The 14,064-nt window shown below is 40.9% G+C and overlaps 1 protein-coding gene across 4 annotated transcripts in view; it reads left to right on the top strand.

Moving 5' to 3' along the window:
* The window catches only part of LOC112404727 (A-kinase anchor protein 13-like), a 300,167-nt gene that overhangs the window by 120,957 nt on the left and 165,146 nt on the right, over positions 1 to 14,064 (top strand). For all 4 annotated transcript variants that reach the window (XM_024752831.1, XM_024752829.1, XM_024752827.1 and 1 more), the window contains one exon: positions 2,330 to 2,477. In XM_024752831.1, coding sequence (XP_024608599.1) covers positions 2,330 to 2,477 — 148 coding nt within the window. The remainder of the gene's footprint in view (positions 1 to 2,329; positions 2,478 to 14,064) is intronic.

Below are 14,064 nucleotides of genomic sequence, written 5' to 3'. Positions count from 1 at the left end.
ACGGGCCCAGCCGCTCCGCGGCATGTGGGATCTTCCCGGACCAGGGCACGAACCCGTGTCCCCTGCATCGGCAGGCGGACTCTCAACCACCGCGCCAGCAGGGAAGCCCTCATTTACTTTTTAATAATGGCCGTGTTTAACACCTGGCTTGCAGAAATCCTGAAAATATGATGCGCTCTCGCAAACCTGTACAGGCCAGCTCCAGCATGCCGCTGCAGTTATCTTGCTGCTGACTGCCCACCTTCAGGAGCCTCATGACTGACACTGTCTTGCTATCTAAGAGATCAGTGCTATCCCTTCTTCTATCATTCCTCCCACAAAACTCCCTATCTCATTCCTCTAATCTCCACCTAACATCTTCCCTGTTTCCAAGGCCTTGTTTTCCCCACACTGTAAGTCACTCTCTCCCATCCCTCAGATGCTCTTCTCTTCCCAATTTCATTTTTTCCCCCAAATCAAGTTACTGTCCCCAGTTAAAGGAAGGCCCCAGACACAACTAATATCGTGGGGCATGGAGAGTCTCTCAGCAAGATGGTAGGTCTAATGTAGAGAGAGAATCCTTGATCTAGAAAAGGAAGATCTATTCTTAGATTTCCAGGTTAGAAATCTTAGTGGAAATAATATATATATTTTTACTTATTAATAAGTACATAAAGGTGATTTCAGTACTATTAATACAGTCCCCAAGATAGGGACTTATATACAAGTCCAAAAGTATAATTCTAAATAGTGTCTGAAGTCAGTGATAATTCTGTTGTACCGACTGTGCTATTCCTGTGTTAGGGTGCTTTGGAGCTTTCCAGTTCAGCAGTCCTAGTAAGTTACAGCTTATTTGTAGTTCATTCTGACTTCTTACAACAGATTGGAACCCCTACTGTATACAGGGCGCTACACAGAGTACTGGGGAAAAATAAAAAAGAGACACTCAGGGCTATAGGAAATACTTTGAATTTGGTCTTCAGAATCAACCTGCTGGAGCATTTCTGTTACTAGACTTGATCCCAAGTTTGACTTCATGATTTTTGGTTTTTATTATTTAGTGAAACACTACCTGTTGCTCCTTTCTGCTGCTAGCCATTAAGCTGTGGCCACAGGGAGCCATGGTTCTCTAATAGGCTTTATTACTCCTAAAGTGGAAAGGAAAAAAGTGTTTTAAGTAATGGAATTCTCTCCCCTATTTAATGTTAAAATGGCCTGGCTTTCTCTAAATTGGATTTTCCATAATGCATCATTAAGGTTTACACAGTACTAAACCTCAGTGCTCTAAAATCTTTTGTTTATGGTTACCACATGAATTATATAATGTTTATGATTGGGAGAATGGTAATTAGGACTGTATTTCATAGAATAAATTTAATTTAGCCAGTGACCTCAATTTTTAAAAATGTATAAAAATTGCTAGAAGAATATTTGCAAATAAAGGACGAAGATGTCTTAACTTCTAAATAGTTGCAGAGTCACGGGCAGAGTTACTGGCACAAGATTTATGTCTGATTCCGTGGGCTTAAGGGAGGGGTGGATAAAGAAGAGTAGCGATTCCAGATGGTCAGGAAACACAAACTGTTAGAAAAGCGCCCCTCCCATCCTCATAGATTAAGAATATTATCCCAGGCTGAGTGGTGAATATGCTTCAAGAATTCTCACATATTAGCTGTAAGAAGAGAAGATATTATCTCCATTTATATAGTCAAGGAACCTGAGACTCAGAGGATTTAAGTAAAGTCTTTGTAGATGGAATTTAAACCCAGATTTGTCTGGAGCCCAAGCTCTTTGCACTCTACCACTTCTAGGCCAGCTCTGTTAGAGGCTCTCCATGTTTGATGGAGAATGGGTAGACTTGGCAGTGATTCTGTGGGATGTAGAGTTTAGAGAGTTATTGCTGCAAATGGAACACAGAGGTTAAGGGGCATTCTGAGTATAAGGATGTAACTGTTTAATATACTTCCTCCATCCTCTCTGCCTTATTTTTAGATTTTCCTGGAATTTTTACAGAGCTTTTTTAGGGAGCTATTTTACATTCTTTAAAAATTTTTTTTCCAAGTGAATGTACCATTATCTTGTTGGTTTACTTATTTGTCTAACCATCTCCACTAAAATGTAAGCTTAAAGAGGACAGAGATCTTATTTTCAGATTGTTTTGTATTCTCAATGCCTAGAATACTTCCTGGCACATAGGGGCGCAATCAGTGTTTATATTTGTATAAACTCACTAGAATGGGCACAGTTTAGATGATGCATTTGATTTCCCCTTAAATTAGATGTTTTCTAAAGATAAGCTCCCAAGAGGAACCTTACTAATGCAAACTTGCTCTCTCTTCCCTTTTCCTAGGGCGATTGTGTTGTTACTGTACTGCTCTCTGAAGAGGACAAAGTTGAGGATGATGTAGTGTTTTACTTGGTATTTTCGGGTTCCACCCTCCATCACTGTACAAGTACTCGGAAGGTCAGTTCTGATACGCTGGAGACCATTGCTCCTGGTAAGTATTTGAGTGGAATCTTTACTAGCCTTTATTTATTCTGTGTTCTGGTATAGAGTAATCAGGGTGATAGAACTATTGTTAGATCTTTGTTTTAAATACACTTTAAAGTATTTTATTTCTTGCTTGTTGCACAAAAATCTGAGCCTAACTAGAAATAATTGAAATAAAATGGTGTCATAAATTGAAAGACAGTAATTAAGATCAGCAAAAATATTAATTTATTGGAATGTGAAAGAAAACTAAAACATTTGAAAGATAAAAGTTCATGTGGTTACTGTGGTGTGACTGCATATTTGATTCTGAATATCATTGTGGCAAAAGCAAAGGTAAAATACAATTAGTAACACATTACTCAGTATCTGTGAGGGAAAGACTAAAAACCTTCTGTAAAAGCCAAAGCTTCCCCAAATTAACAGATTATAGTTCATGGTGAAATGAATACTTAATCACTATTGCATTTATCCACTTAACAGAATTAAAAGGAAAATGTTTGCTTTAAAAAATTCTTTATGAAGTCGTTAAGTCATTGCTGTTTCCACCAGAAGCGGCTGATAACTTTGACTGTCTTTTGACTGACCCCAGGTATCTGAAGGTGTATTGATTCGTGTTTGGAAATGAGCTTCTTCTTTCTTTAATTGACCTTGCTTCAAAGTTAATAATTGGTTAATTTTCATCAGAATACAAAAGAGGGTACATTTAGGGGGAACCCCTAAAAATGTTGACAGTTGAACCATTTGCCTTTAGAGAATAAAATGGATTTAGTTCTTATTGAAACATTTCCTGTAACCAGTGATTTTATGTAACTCTGATTCCACTTTGTTGAAATAGATGGTGTAAAAAAAGTATTAGTTTATCAAGCACTTTCAGTATCTGGTCTCGCTGGTATTAGATCAGATTGTCAGTTTTTGGTTGCTGCTGTGGTATTTTCCATACATTATCTTCATGTCTGATGCCTACCAGGTCCTGGAAGTTAAACCACGTTCAAGAACTGAGATTATGACAGTTGAAAGCTGTATTTATCCTCCTACTCGACAAAAGGGATTTTGAAAATACAGGACTTAAGGATTCTTGGCAATTTCTGTGTATATTCCCCCCAAACTTTTAGGGATAGGAAATTTAGCTAGGAGTCCAGCATAGGTACTGACGTTTTCCCTAAAGAGTATTAAGTATCCTTCTTTGTAACTTAAAGCTCTAGTCTTGTTTCCTGTGAAGTATATCATGTCAGAGAGGCTGATCTGGAACTTGACATCTGCTCCAGCAGGTGCCATCCAGTGTCACCACTGCTAAACATTTCTTATGTGTGGGTGACTGTGAGAAACAGACCCTCAGCTAGGTAGAATCAGTCAGTCCCTGACTGGGCTCTTATTAGGAAGGGAATGGAGGTAATTTTTATAGACTTACTCTTTTCCTGATTTAGAAATGCTTTAACAGTTTAAGTTTGTGTGTGTATGTGTGTGTATGTGTTTGTGTGTGCGTATATATAGAGAGAGAGCGAGAAAGCGTGCAAGTAGACATGAGAATGTTCGAGGAAGGCCGGCTATTACAAGGACATAGCCCTGTGCCCTCACTGCCATCCTCAGTCACAGGTACCAGCAGAGTCCAGCCTCCCGGTGGAGAGGGATGTGCCTGGTGGCTCGTATACCTTCAATGACGAGGTACTTAAATTAGTGTGGACTGCAAACAGTTACTCTCCTCGGGTTCACAGACCCACGGTACTTGTATGACAGCCAAGAGCTCTAGGTTTGTACCACATCCTTGTACACTGTCCCCAGCCTACTGTTTTGGAACTTTAGTTCCCATTTCTTCTCTTGCCTTTGGTCTAACACTTCTTCAGTCTGTTTCAGGCCCCCCTCTTTTCCAGCCCCACCCATCTCTGGGTGTCCTCTGGTACTGACTGACTATGAGTGCCCTAGACCTGTTGACTCCAGCCAACCAGAACGGGCATTGTATTCTGCTCTTTCCCTCTAATTTGATCTGAATCCTCAGTAATCATTCCTGACCCATTTGCTTGGGGCCTGGAATCACAGTACCTGGTTTCTCCTAATTTTTCACTAATCAGCTCTCCTCCCCTCAAATTATGATCTTAACTATTTACCATATTCTTACAACTTGTCCCCTTTGCCCCCAGTTGGCCTGAATGTTCTGCTACCCACCTGAATTCAGTCAGCCTGCTGCCTGAGGCCCCTAATCACAAGAGAGGTGACAAAAGGATTAGAGTCCCTAAAAGGCCCTCTTGTTCAAGCAGGCTGAACAAAGAGTAAGGCAGCATGTGAGACTGTGATACGTGCACGGGTCCCAGTGAGCCTCCCTCCTTGGTGAAGTAGAACCTCTGTTAACTGTTGAAACAAAGGAGATTCCTGAGTGGATCTTGCTGCTCTGGTCGCCACACGTGTCATTTTTCTGTTCACTTGTCTTCTTCAGCTGCTGTCCAGATTGGCCCAGTAATTGTTGTGGAGGGATGGGTAGAGATAGGGAGACTTTCGGGGGTTAAGTTAGTTTTGAATTGCTTGTTTATATCATGGAGTTAATAGTTTTGTCTCGAATTAAACTGCCTTAAATCTGCTTTGGGAGATTTCTTTGGCTTGTTCTGTACTTTCCTTGAGGTCTTTACTCAGATATCACCTTCTCAGTGAGGCCTTTCCTGTCCACCTTGTAAAAATATACAAACCGCTTCCTCTCCACGCTCCCTGTTCCCCTTCCCTGCTTTACTTTTCTCCACTGCACTTATCAACTTTGGACACATTATATATATTATTTATTTTCTACTTGCCTCTACTGCAGTGTCAGCTTCCCGAGGGCAAGGATTTGTGTCTGTTATATTCACCGGTATATGCTAAGAAGGCTTTTTCTGTGAATTCCTACCACTTGATGGGACTGAGTTTCTATCGTGTTGAAACTCATCCTCGTTCTCAGAAGCACCCTTCTAGAAAGGTTGTGCATACGTACGTGCATGTGTGTACACACACACACACACACACACACACACACACACACACACACACACACACACACACACACACACACACACACACACACACACACACACACACACACACACCCCTGTCTTTTGAAAACTGCAAGTCTGGCTTCTTGAGTTGAATTCTTGGCCTGGGTCAGGGGTCTGTGTTCTCTTTCCAGAGCTACCTCTGGTGATTTCAGTGCATCAGTTAGCCATATTGATAGCCTCAAATTTCCTGTCTGTGGAGGGCAGTGTCAGATTAGTCAAGATTCTTCGTGGAAAGTCTGTATTGCTTTGTGCATCCCAGTTACTGGGTAAACGTGCACGGTCTGTTTGCAGCAGCTGCGACCGGGAGGGACGTACCTGCGCCCTTTCTGCTCCTGTGTGGGGCTAGCTCCTCAGGTCCTAGCCATTTTGCCGACAATGGGCAGAAAAAGGGCTTTGTGTCTTGATCTTGCTTTGAATGTCATGCTTCATCCAGATTGCTGGCTCAGATTTTTCTTTGAGTTCTTTCTCTGCGTGTTTCACTGTCAGTGTTTTGTACTATTTTAGTTTTCACTAAAACCAGATGATTGATTGACCTTCACAGACAGCTACTCCTTGATGTTAGTCTGTAACCTTTTATAATTTGGGGGGTAGGGAGATGAGACATTTCTTAATAGTCTCCTGGAAAAAAACCTCTTTGACTTCAGATACCGAGATTACAGTCCATTTTTTTCCTTTTTTCATGTTTTCTCACTCTTTTGCTTATTTTCTGATGAGACGCTTACAATGAATTGTGTATGTATGTTTAGTTATAAAGAAATTGTAAAGTGATCTTCTCTTACCATAACACTACAGAAAGGCTGTAGATGTGATACAATCCTCCTTCTTTAAAAATGAAATTATGTTAAGAGTAGTAGCATCTTAGGGGACAGTTAGTTTGGAGCCTTTGGAGGCTTTATCTGCCTTTAAATTGTTTGAATGTTTTAAAAGTGCACATGTTATTTTTAACATATTGAATATAGTAATTTTTAATAAAAACATATTGAAGACTTTGGAAATAATGTCCTCTCTTTTGAAAATAAACCATCTTTGTGCTAATGAACACTAAACAAAGACAAATAAGCGTTATAATAAAATACCACATTCAAAATACCTATGAATTGGCTTGTTTAAGAATATAATTTGCTGTGAAATACATCCTGAAATGAAAATATATCTCTACAGACAAAAGGTGTTGGCGTTTGTAATAAATGAAAGTAAAATATCTCCATTCTTTTCTCTTCATATAAAACAAATCCAACCCCAAATCCCATTTTAACAAAACAGTGATTTTCCTTGAGGGATGAAGCCAACATGTTTTCTTTAAAAGACTGTAGGACTGGTAAGTAATATAAAGAAATCAGAGTATCCTTGGAAGGTAATTCTTGGGAGATGCGAGGTACTGTCATGGATTCATTTTTATTACTTAAATGTGAATTTCGACCAAGCGGACGGTAATTGCAGAATGGAGAATGAGACCGGATGTTTAGTGGATGCTCACACTACTTTTGTGAAAGGCTTTGGTGCAGAATCTATCATAAAATGAAATCTTTTTTTTTTTTTCAGCATGTCTGTTACTTACTTTTAGACTTCACAGCAAGGGGTCTTGTTTGACAGGAAAACTGCAAGCATTCACTGACCCAGAATTTGACTCTGCTGTTTCGTATCTTTCTTTTCTTTCTCACTTAATCAAAGGGAAGGTACTATATAAAGTAGATTTGTTATTAAAAAGAAAGAAAAAAGTACATTTACCATGATCAGAAGTCTTTTGTGGCTTAATTAAAAACCAGTGCTTACAGCCCCGGGTCTCAACAAGTAGTCCTGCAGTTAAGTCGTGTGTCTCTCAGTTCTTGTGAACCAAGACTCTGTTTCTATCTGCGGACGTACAGAGGTTGCCAAATTGAATAACAAACACATTTGAAAAGAAGTTACAGGCTTTTAACTGGCACAGTCAGAGAATCCTGGTGCCCTCTGTCTCTGCCAAAGTACTCAGTTATCCTAAATTACTATTCTAAAATACTCCTACTACAAGGCTGTCTCTAGACAGACATGATTTTGTATCTTAAAAGGCTTAAATTACTGTCCCAATGCTAGTCAGTATATATAGTGGCTATCCTGGAAAAACAAGCTGAGGACTAGTTGAAGGGAAGTGTATCTGCTGTCTGCTGTCCTGTTGTAATTAATGCCTGTGTGGATACTTCATCACCTTGGAACTATGAACACAGCACTAGAATGGAGCACACACGTTGCACTGGGGCCAGTATCCCCCCAAGGGGGTGAGAATTGGTTCTTAGGGGAGTTAAAAAAACTTAACTCTTTATATAGAGAGCACAGATGCACATATACAAATATATATCTGTGGCATTAAAGTTTCATAGGATGGGTGTGGCAAATAGAAATGTTTAAAAAGGCTCCTTGGGGGATGACAATGAATAAAAGGTTGAAAAGCACTGCCTTAGAGTAATAAGCTGGATTATATAGCACATCACATTTTTAGTGTTAATTAGCCCCTTTCTCCCCCCAGATGTATCAATACATGATTCCTGTGCCTGCCTTCTTTGCCCCCTCTGCGTAAATACTCCTATACATACAGAGATCTTTGATACCTATCCCAAATTTGCACATCTACCATTAGACCACCGAAAACTAGCAGTAGGTACACACTTCTGCACATAATCCTATTCCTGTTAGAGTGTGGGTCTGAAGACTGAAAATTTCCTTCAACCCTGTATAGCTACTTCAAAGGGAAGAAAAAGACACCAAATTTTAAAATACTTTTGATGCCAAAATGAAGTAGTAAAAGATATAATTTTTATATTTTCCACCTTGACTACAAATGCAGCCTTCTGGTAGGAAATGACTGAGTGGGCCTGGACTTGGTTGGCCCAGCAAGCACTTGCAGGGTTCCTTTTTGGATAGCTGGTGAAACAAAGTCCCAATTGTTTCCTTCTCAAAAGAGAAGGCCCGGATAGGATGTGTGCCACTTTTAGCCTAATAGGAAATGAAGTAATTCTTGGGTCATGCTTCAGCAGTTTTGTTTATCTGTAGCACTGTTTCGTTTCCATGGATATGGGTGCTTCATATAGTGATAAGGAGCCTGCGGAAAAGCTCTCCAACCTCAGGAGCACACACCTCCTGATGTGTGAGCTTAAAAACGTTTGGATTACATGCTTTTAAGAGGACCATCAGCAGTTACATTTTTGTCTCCCATCTAGGTGCTCCTGGTTGTGTGTTGTTTATTCGGCATTCTTCCTCCTTCCCTTTGTTTCTTCAGTTCTGCAGTGTCAGGGGCAGCATTTGCTGTGTTGGGCTTATGCAGAAGCTCTTGATAGAGTAATAGGCATCTCTTTTCCTTGAGTCACCTGAACAGGAGGATTTTAATGGCTAATACCGATAACAAGTACCAGGTTTAGATGCCTGTTTATGCCAGGTGTCTGCTTTGTGTACAGCCATCTCTGATTTTTTTTTTTTTTTTAAATAACCTGGAAGGTTGGTGATGTTCCCATTTTTGTGCGCAAGCAAATAGACTTCAAGGTCGAGTGACTTTTTCAGGTTGACCCAGCCTGTTTGCAGTGGAGGTGAGACTTAAACCTGGTATCTTCTGACTCTACAGCTAGTTGTCAGCATACTTCAGTACCTCTTACAATTTACTCAGTAAGGGTTCCATCTCTCCCACCCCCAAATTTACTTCATACTTCTGTTGTAATCAGCTCGGACCTGATTGTAGCATATATTCAGAAGTCAATTTTTAAAAATGGAATTGAGGTTTAGGCCATGTTCCTTAACAGTTCATCTCTCTTCTTCCCCTGTCTCAATTCTCTGTGGGTATTTCCCTCAGAAGAAGCTCAGTAAAATTTTCAGAACTTCCCCTTTTAAAAGGACTTGTGATTTTTATTTTCTTTTTTTGTTACCAGGAAATTGAGTGGAAGGAAAAACGCCACGGAACCAGCTGCAAACCTTGTTACTCTTCTGCAGCTGCAGCTTCTGTCTTCATGTAAAAAGAAGTTAATTGTGGTTATTATGTCGAATTGGATATAGTTTCCCATCCCCATGTTTTTGCCCTGAAGATGTAGACATCGTTAATACCTTGTATTTTGTGTGTACAAAGGCAGTCATAAGACTAATGGCCCCTGAAAACAGTTGTATCTTTAGAGCTAATTTATGATAGTAAGAGATTTTATGTGTACAGATGCAGTGACTTCAGTTTTATTAATGGGTCCATATTACATAACCTTTGTTTTTGAAAAACGTTGATTTTTTTTTCTAGATGCTTTATCTGAAAGGTCATAGGGATTAAACACTAATCTTGTGAACCATTTGAGCCTAATAGAAAACGTGAATATGAGACAGTAGCCCTGCCAGCCTTGCGAGGTGGTTTTCCAGACGGTAGGGGAGGCACTTTGCTCGAGCTCAGTAGTAATTCTTCCAATTTACTGAAAGTTTAATAAAGACTGAGCCAGGAAACCCTCAGTTCTTCACTCTTTTAACCCTCAGTTTTTCTTTGGAAAAAGAAGCCTATAATCATACCAAACAAATTCCAGATTTATGGCACATTTTACTTAGGATGATTCATAGTTTCTCCTTCAGATTGTGAGTTCATGTCTAAAGGGAAAATATTGGGCTAACAATTGGATGGCTTCTCCTAGATATCTATTTCATGGCCTTTGCTGACATTCTGCCTTCTCTAATACACGGTTTTGTTTTAGTTCTACATAAATAGAGCAGATGATAGTTTGCCCATCCACCCATCCACCTTCTAAGAGATTCTGCTAAAGCAGCAGAAAGAATTATGCGTGCTTATGCTGCTAATAAGCACATGTGCACACACAGGTGTGTGCACATGTGCACAGACATACACACCCCTAAACCACCTTCTGTTTCTCCCTCTTTGTTTTCCCCACCCCGCCCTAGCCAAGTAAAGTCATTTTTGCAATTTCAGATAGATTTCTGTGTAGATGTATTACGCCTGCACGTTCCAGTTTTGAGTTAAGGTGGTATTGCTTCACCATGGCTTTTGGCTATGTGTGTGCGTGTGTGTGGGCGTGCGTGTGCGCCTATGCAGGAGAGTGTGAGATGAAGTTGAAGATCTGGACTATGGCCTGGACCCTGTGTATATACAGGAGGTGATTTTACAGAGCAGCGATGATGTTAACTTTTAGCAACGGTGTGACTCGCTTTCTGGCTCAAGCTCTCAGGTGTCTCAGACACCTCTGCTGCACAGGCTTGGGGAAGGAGACGAGTAAGAAAGAATAACTGTTTGGATGGGTGGGGCAGTGGATGTCATTATTGTAGGTTAGTTTAATATCTCTTCTAAGAGTGTGTTTAAGTTTTGAAGGTAGAATTCAATTTGGATCCCACATTCACATTCTCATCATTGAATTGTGAAACCTGTAAGTTTAGTTTTTATTGACATTTATTCGTATCTACCTCAAAGGGCTGTCAGGAATTTAAAAATGAGCTTAATCCTGAATAAATGGGAAATGCTATAATTACTGGTGAGATTCATGAATGAGAACCACATCATTCTTAAAGTACAGTCATCTGTCAGTATCTGCAAGGGGATTGGTTCCAAGACCCCCGTGGATACCAAAATCTGCAGATGCTCAAGTCCCTTAGTTGGCCCTCTGTATCCATAGTTTTGCATCCGGAGATTCAGCCAACCATGGATCGTAAATATAGTAGTACATATATGTAGTATTGAAGAAAAAAATCCACATATAAGTGGACCCAGGCAGTTCAAACCTATCTTGTTAAAGGGTCAACAGTAATTATCCTGACTGAAATATGTATTGCTGTGTCTGTCTGTCTGTCTAGTTTGATGAGCCTGTATATGTTGTTTTGGGTGATAGTATTACAGAATTTGAGAGGAGTCTTCTAAATTATAGCTCTTGACTTACGAGATTAGGATACTCTCCAGATTTTAAAGTGTTAGAGAAGTTGTCATTTATCTCAGGCCACATAGCTTAGGAAGTAACAAAATAGGTTTGAACCCAGGTCTCTCCTCACACGAAACATCTAGGTGTAGCCTAGTTAATATCTTCCTGAAACTGTCTTTTGCAGAAATTATTCCATCCCTTGAACTTGCTCTCTGCTTCCATTTTTATGTTTTTGAAACTGTTTCTTGCTCCTGGAATCTCTTCCTAAGTTTCTGTCTCTCCCCAACTTCTGCCTGGTAAAACCCACGGGTTTGTACAGCTGGGGAAACCATAGAGCCTGCAGAGGCTGCCCTTATTCTGTACATGAAGAAATTGAGGCCTGGAGAAGCAGAGATGATCTGAGGTCGTGCAACTTAGGAGTCTTATAGTCAGGATTTGAGCATAGTGTTTTCCTTCCTTTCCTGTTAGTTTTTCCATGGTACCTTTATTTCCCGTTTAAGCCTTCTTGTCCCCATGAATCTTGGGTGTAGGGGCAGACAGGAGAGCAAGGAAACTTGGGTTCAGATTCTAATTCTGCCACTTAGGAGCTTTATAACCTTGGACAAATTACTTAACATTTTTGTGACTTGATTTCCTCATCTGGCAAATGGGGATAATAATGGTACCTACTGCTAGGGTTGTTATGAGAATTAAATGAACTGTTATTAGGAAATCACTGAGGATGGTGCCTGGCACAGAGAAATTATTAGAGAAGTGATAGATCGATAGATAGATATTATTAGAGAAGTGATAGATAGAGAGGGAGGGAGGGATAGGATAGGACTATGCATCTGAGTTCTGAGGGTTGCAGTGAAGAACCGCTGCGGTTGGAGAGTTGGGAGCAGGATGCCTATGGAAAAGGTCCTTCTTGACTGCCACCTTTCTTTTGCTCACCTGTGAAATGCACTGGTCCTCTCTGGCGAGTCGCGTGGTATGTGTTTCTTTACAACCCACCCCATTTTGCAGTGATCTGCAGCTTGGTTGATTGCCACCTAATAGACTAGAAACCTCTGGAGAGCTCAGATTCACTGTGATTAGCTTCTGGTTACAGTGTGCTAGGCTTGGTGGATGTCCACATGTTATTTTTGGCTGCACCGAACAGCTCACGGGATCTTAGTTCCCCGACCAAGGATTGAACCTGGACCCCAGCAGTGAAAGCACCGAGTCCTAACCACTGGACCGCCAGGGAATTCCCCAGATGTTAGTCGTTAAATGTTACAGAACAGTTTAGAAAAACTACTTTCTGCCAGAAAAACACCCAGACCTTTATTACCTGAATCAGTTGATTTGTTTATCCTGATGTTGTTGTCTTATGTAATTAGGCTGGCTGCCCTTCAAAGAAAGATTAAGATTCTTTTTTCTGATTTCATTTCACATAGTAGACGTATAAATTCAACATATTTATTGAATTGAAATACAAACATGGGTGTATACACACCGCCATGCACATGTGTGCACGCATGCATGCCAGAGGATGCTTCACTTTCCCACAGCCTTCATGGAAGGAATTCCACTGGGAATGCAGTGGGAGCACCTTGGTGGAGTTATGCGTTTGTGTGGAGACTGATCTCGGTGGTTCATGAACCCGTTCCTCTTGCTTAATAGTCATACTGGCCTGTCATTCCAAGTGTTGGGCTCCTCACAGGTAGGGACGTAGCTGTCACCCCTCCCTCTTTATAAGCAATGTGTTACAAAACTTTTGCATCATGATATAATAGGCCATGAACTTTGGCATCCGACTTGAATTTGAATGATGGATTCTGCTTCTTCACATGTGTGTAAACTTGGGCAAATTACTTCTTGAAGTCTCAGTTTTCTTACCTGTAATATGAGGACAATGTGCACCTCATAAATTTGTTGTGTAGAGAAAATGACATGTCAGATGCCTGGTATGTGGTAGGTTCTTGGTTAGTAAGTATTGATACTTGTTACCATCCTCAAATGACACAGCAGGGAGAGATTTCTTTTGTCACAAAGTAAAGGCTTAAGGAGGCCCCTGGGGAAAAAGTATATGTGGAAAAAAATAATTGTTTTCTCTTTCAAAGACAGCAGAAAGCTTACTTCGTTCTGTGAGGTGTGAAGCCTCGTTGGCTGTGCCCGTGGTCTGGAGAGCCAGATTCAGGGACCCTCCTCCTCACCCCGCTGCTGGGAAGCGGTCAGTGCGAGCCGGTGGGCTCAGGGGAGCCCGGGCCTCAGGTGCCTGCAGTTTATCAGCCAGCGCACCAGGGGGAGCAACTCAAACAGAAGCATCAACTTCATTGCCTTTTCTTTTTTCTCATCAGAAAGATACTTATGAAAGAAATGATGATGTTAGGAGCATAGTTCCAGCTAGTTGAGATCAGTGCCTGAAAGTTGAGGAAAAACGTGTCTTGATTAATATTCTGTATCTTGGAAATACTTAGTTCTGTGAGGCTGAAAACCCAGAGAAAGTCTGATTCTCCAGGAAGGCCTCCCCACGGGAAACACTGCTGTTAAACCTTCCTGGTCTTACTTGAGCAGAGCTCTTTGAGGTGACACGTAGCTTGCTGCCAATGTCGCAGCTCGTGAGGTCTCTGCCCCTCTGGACAGTGGGCATTGCAGTCTCTGGCATGCTTGCTTCTCCTCAACCAGGTTTCTAGCCACAGCATTGTGTCATCCCTGGGTGACCTAGGTGATTTGATTGAAGTTCTCTTTACGTTACAGGAAA

This window comes from Neophocaena asiaeorientalis, unplaced genomic scaffold, assembly GCF_003031525.2.
Source record: "Neophocaena asiaeorientalis asiaeorientalis breed wild unplaced genomic scaffold, Neophocaena_asiaeorientalis_V1.1 scaffold109, whole genome shotgun sequence".
NCBI classification, from domain to species: Eukaryota; Metazoa; Chordata; class Mammalia; order Artiodactyla; family Phocoenidae; genus Neophocaena; species Neophocaena asiaeorientalis.
The sequence above is the reverse complement of the archived record's forward strand: the minus strand, read 5'-3'. Positions and strand labels throughout refer to the sequence as shown.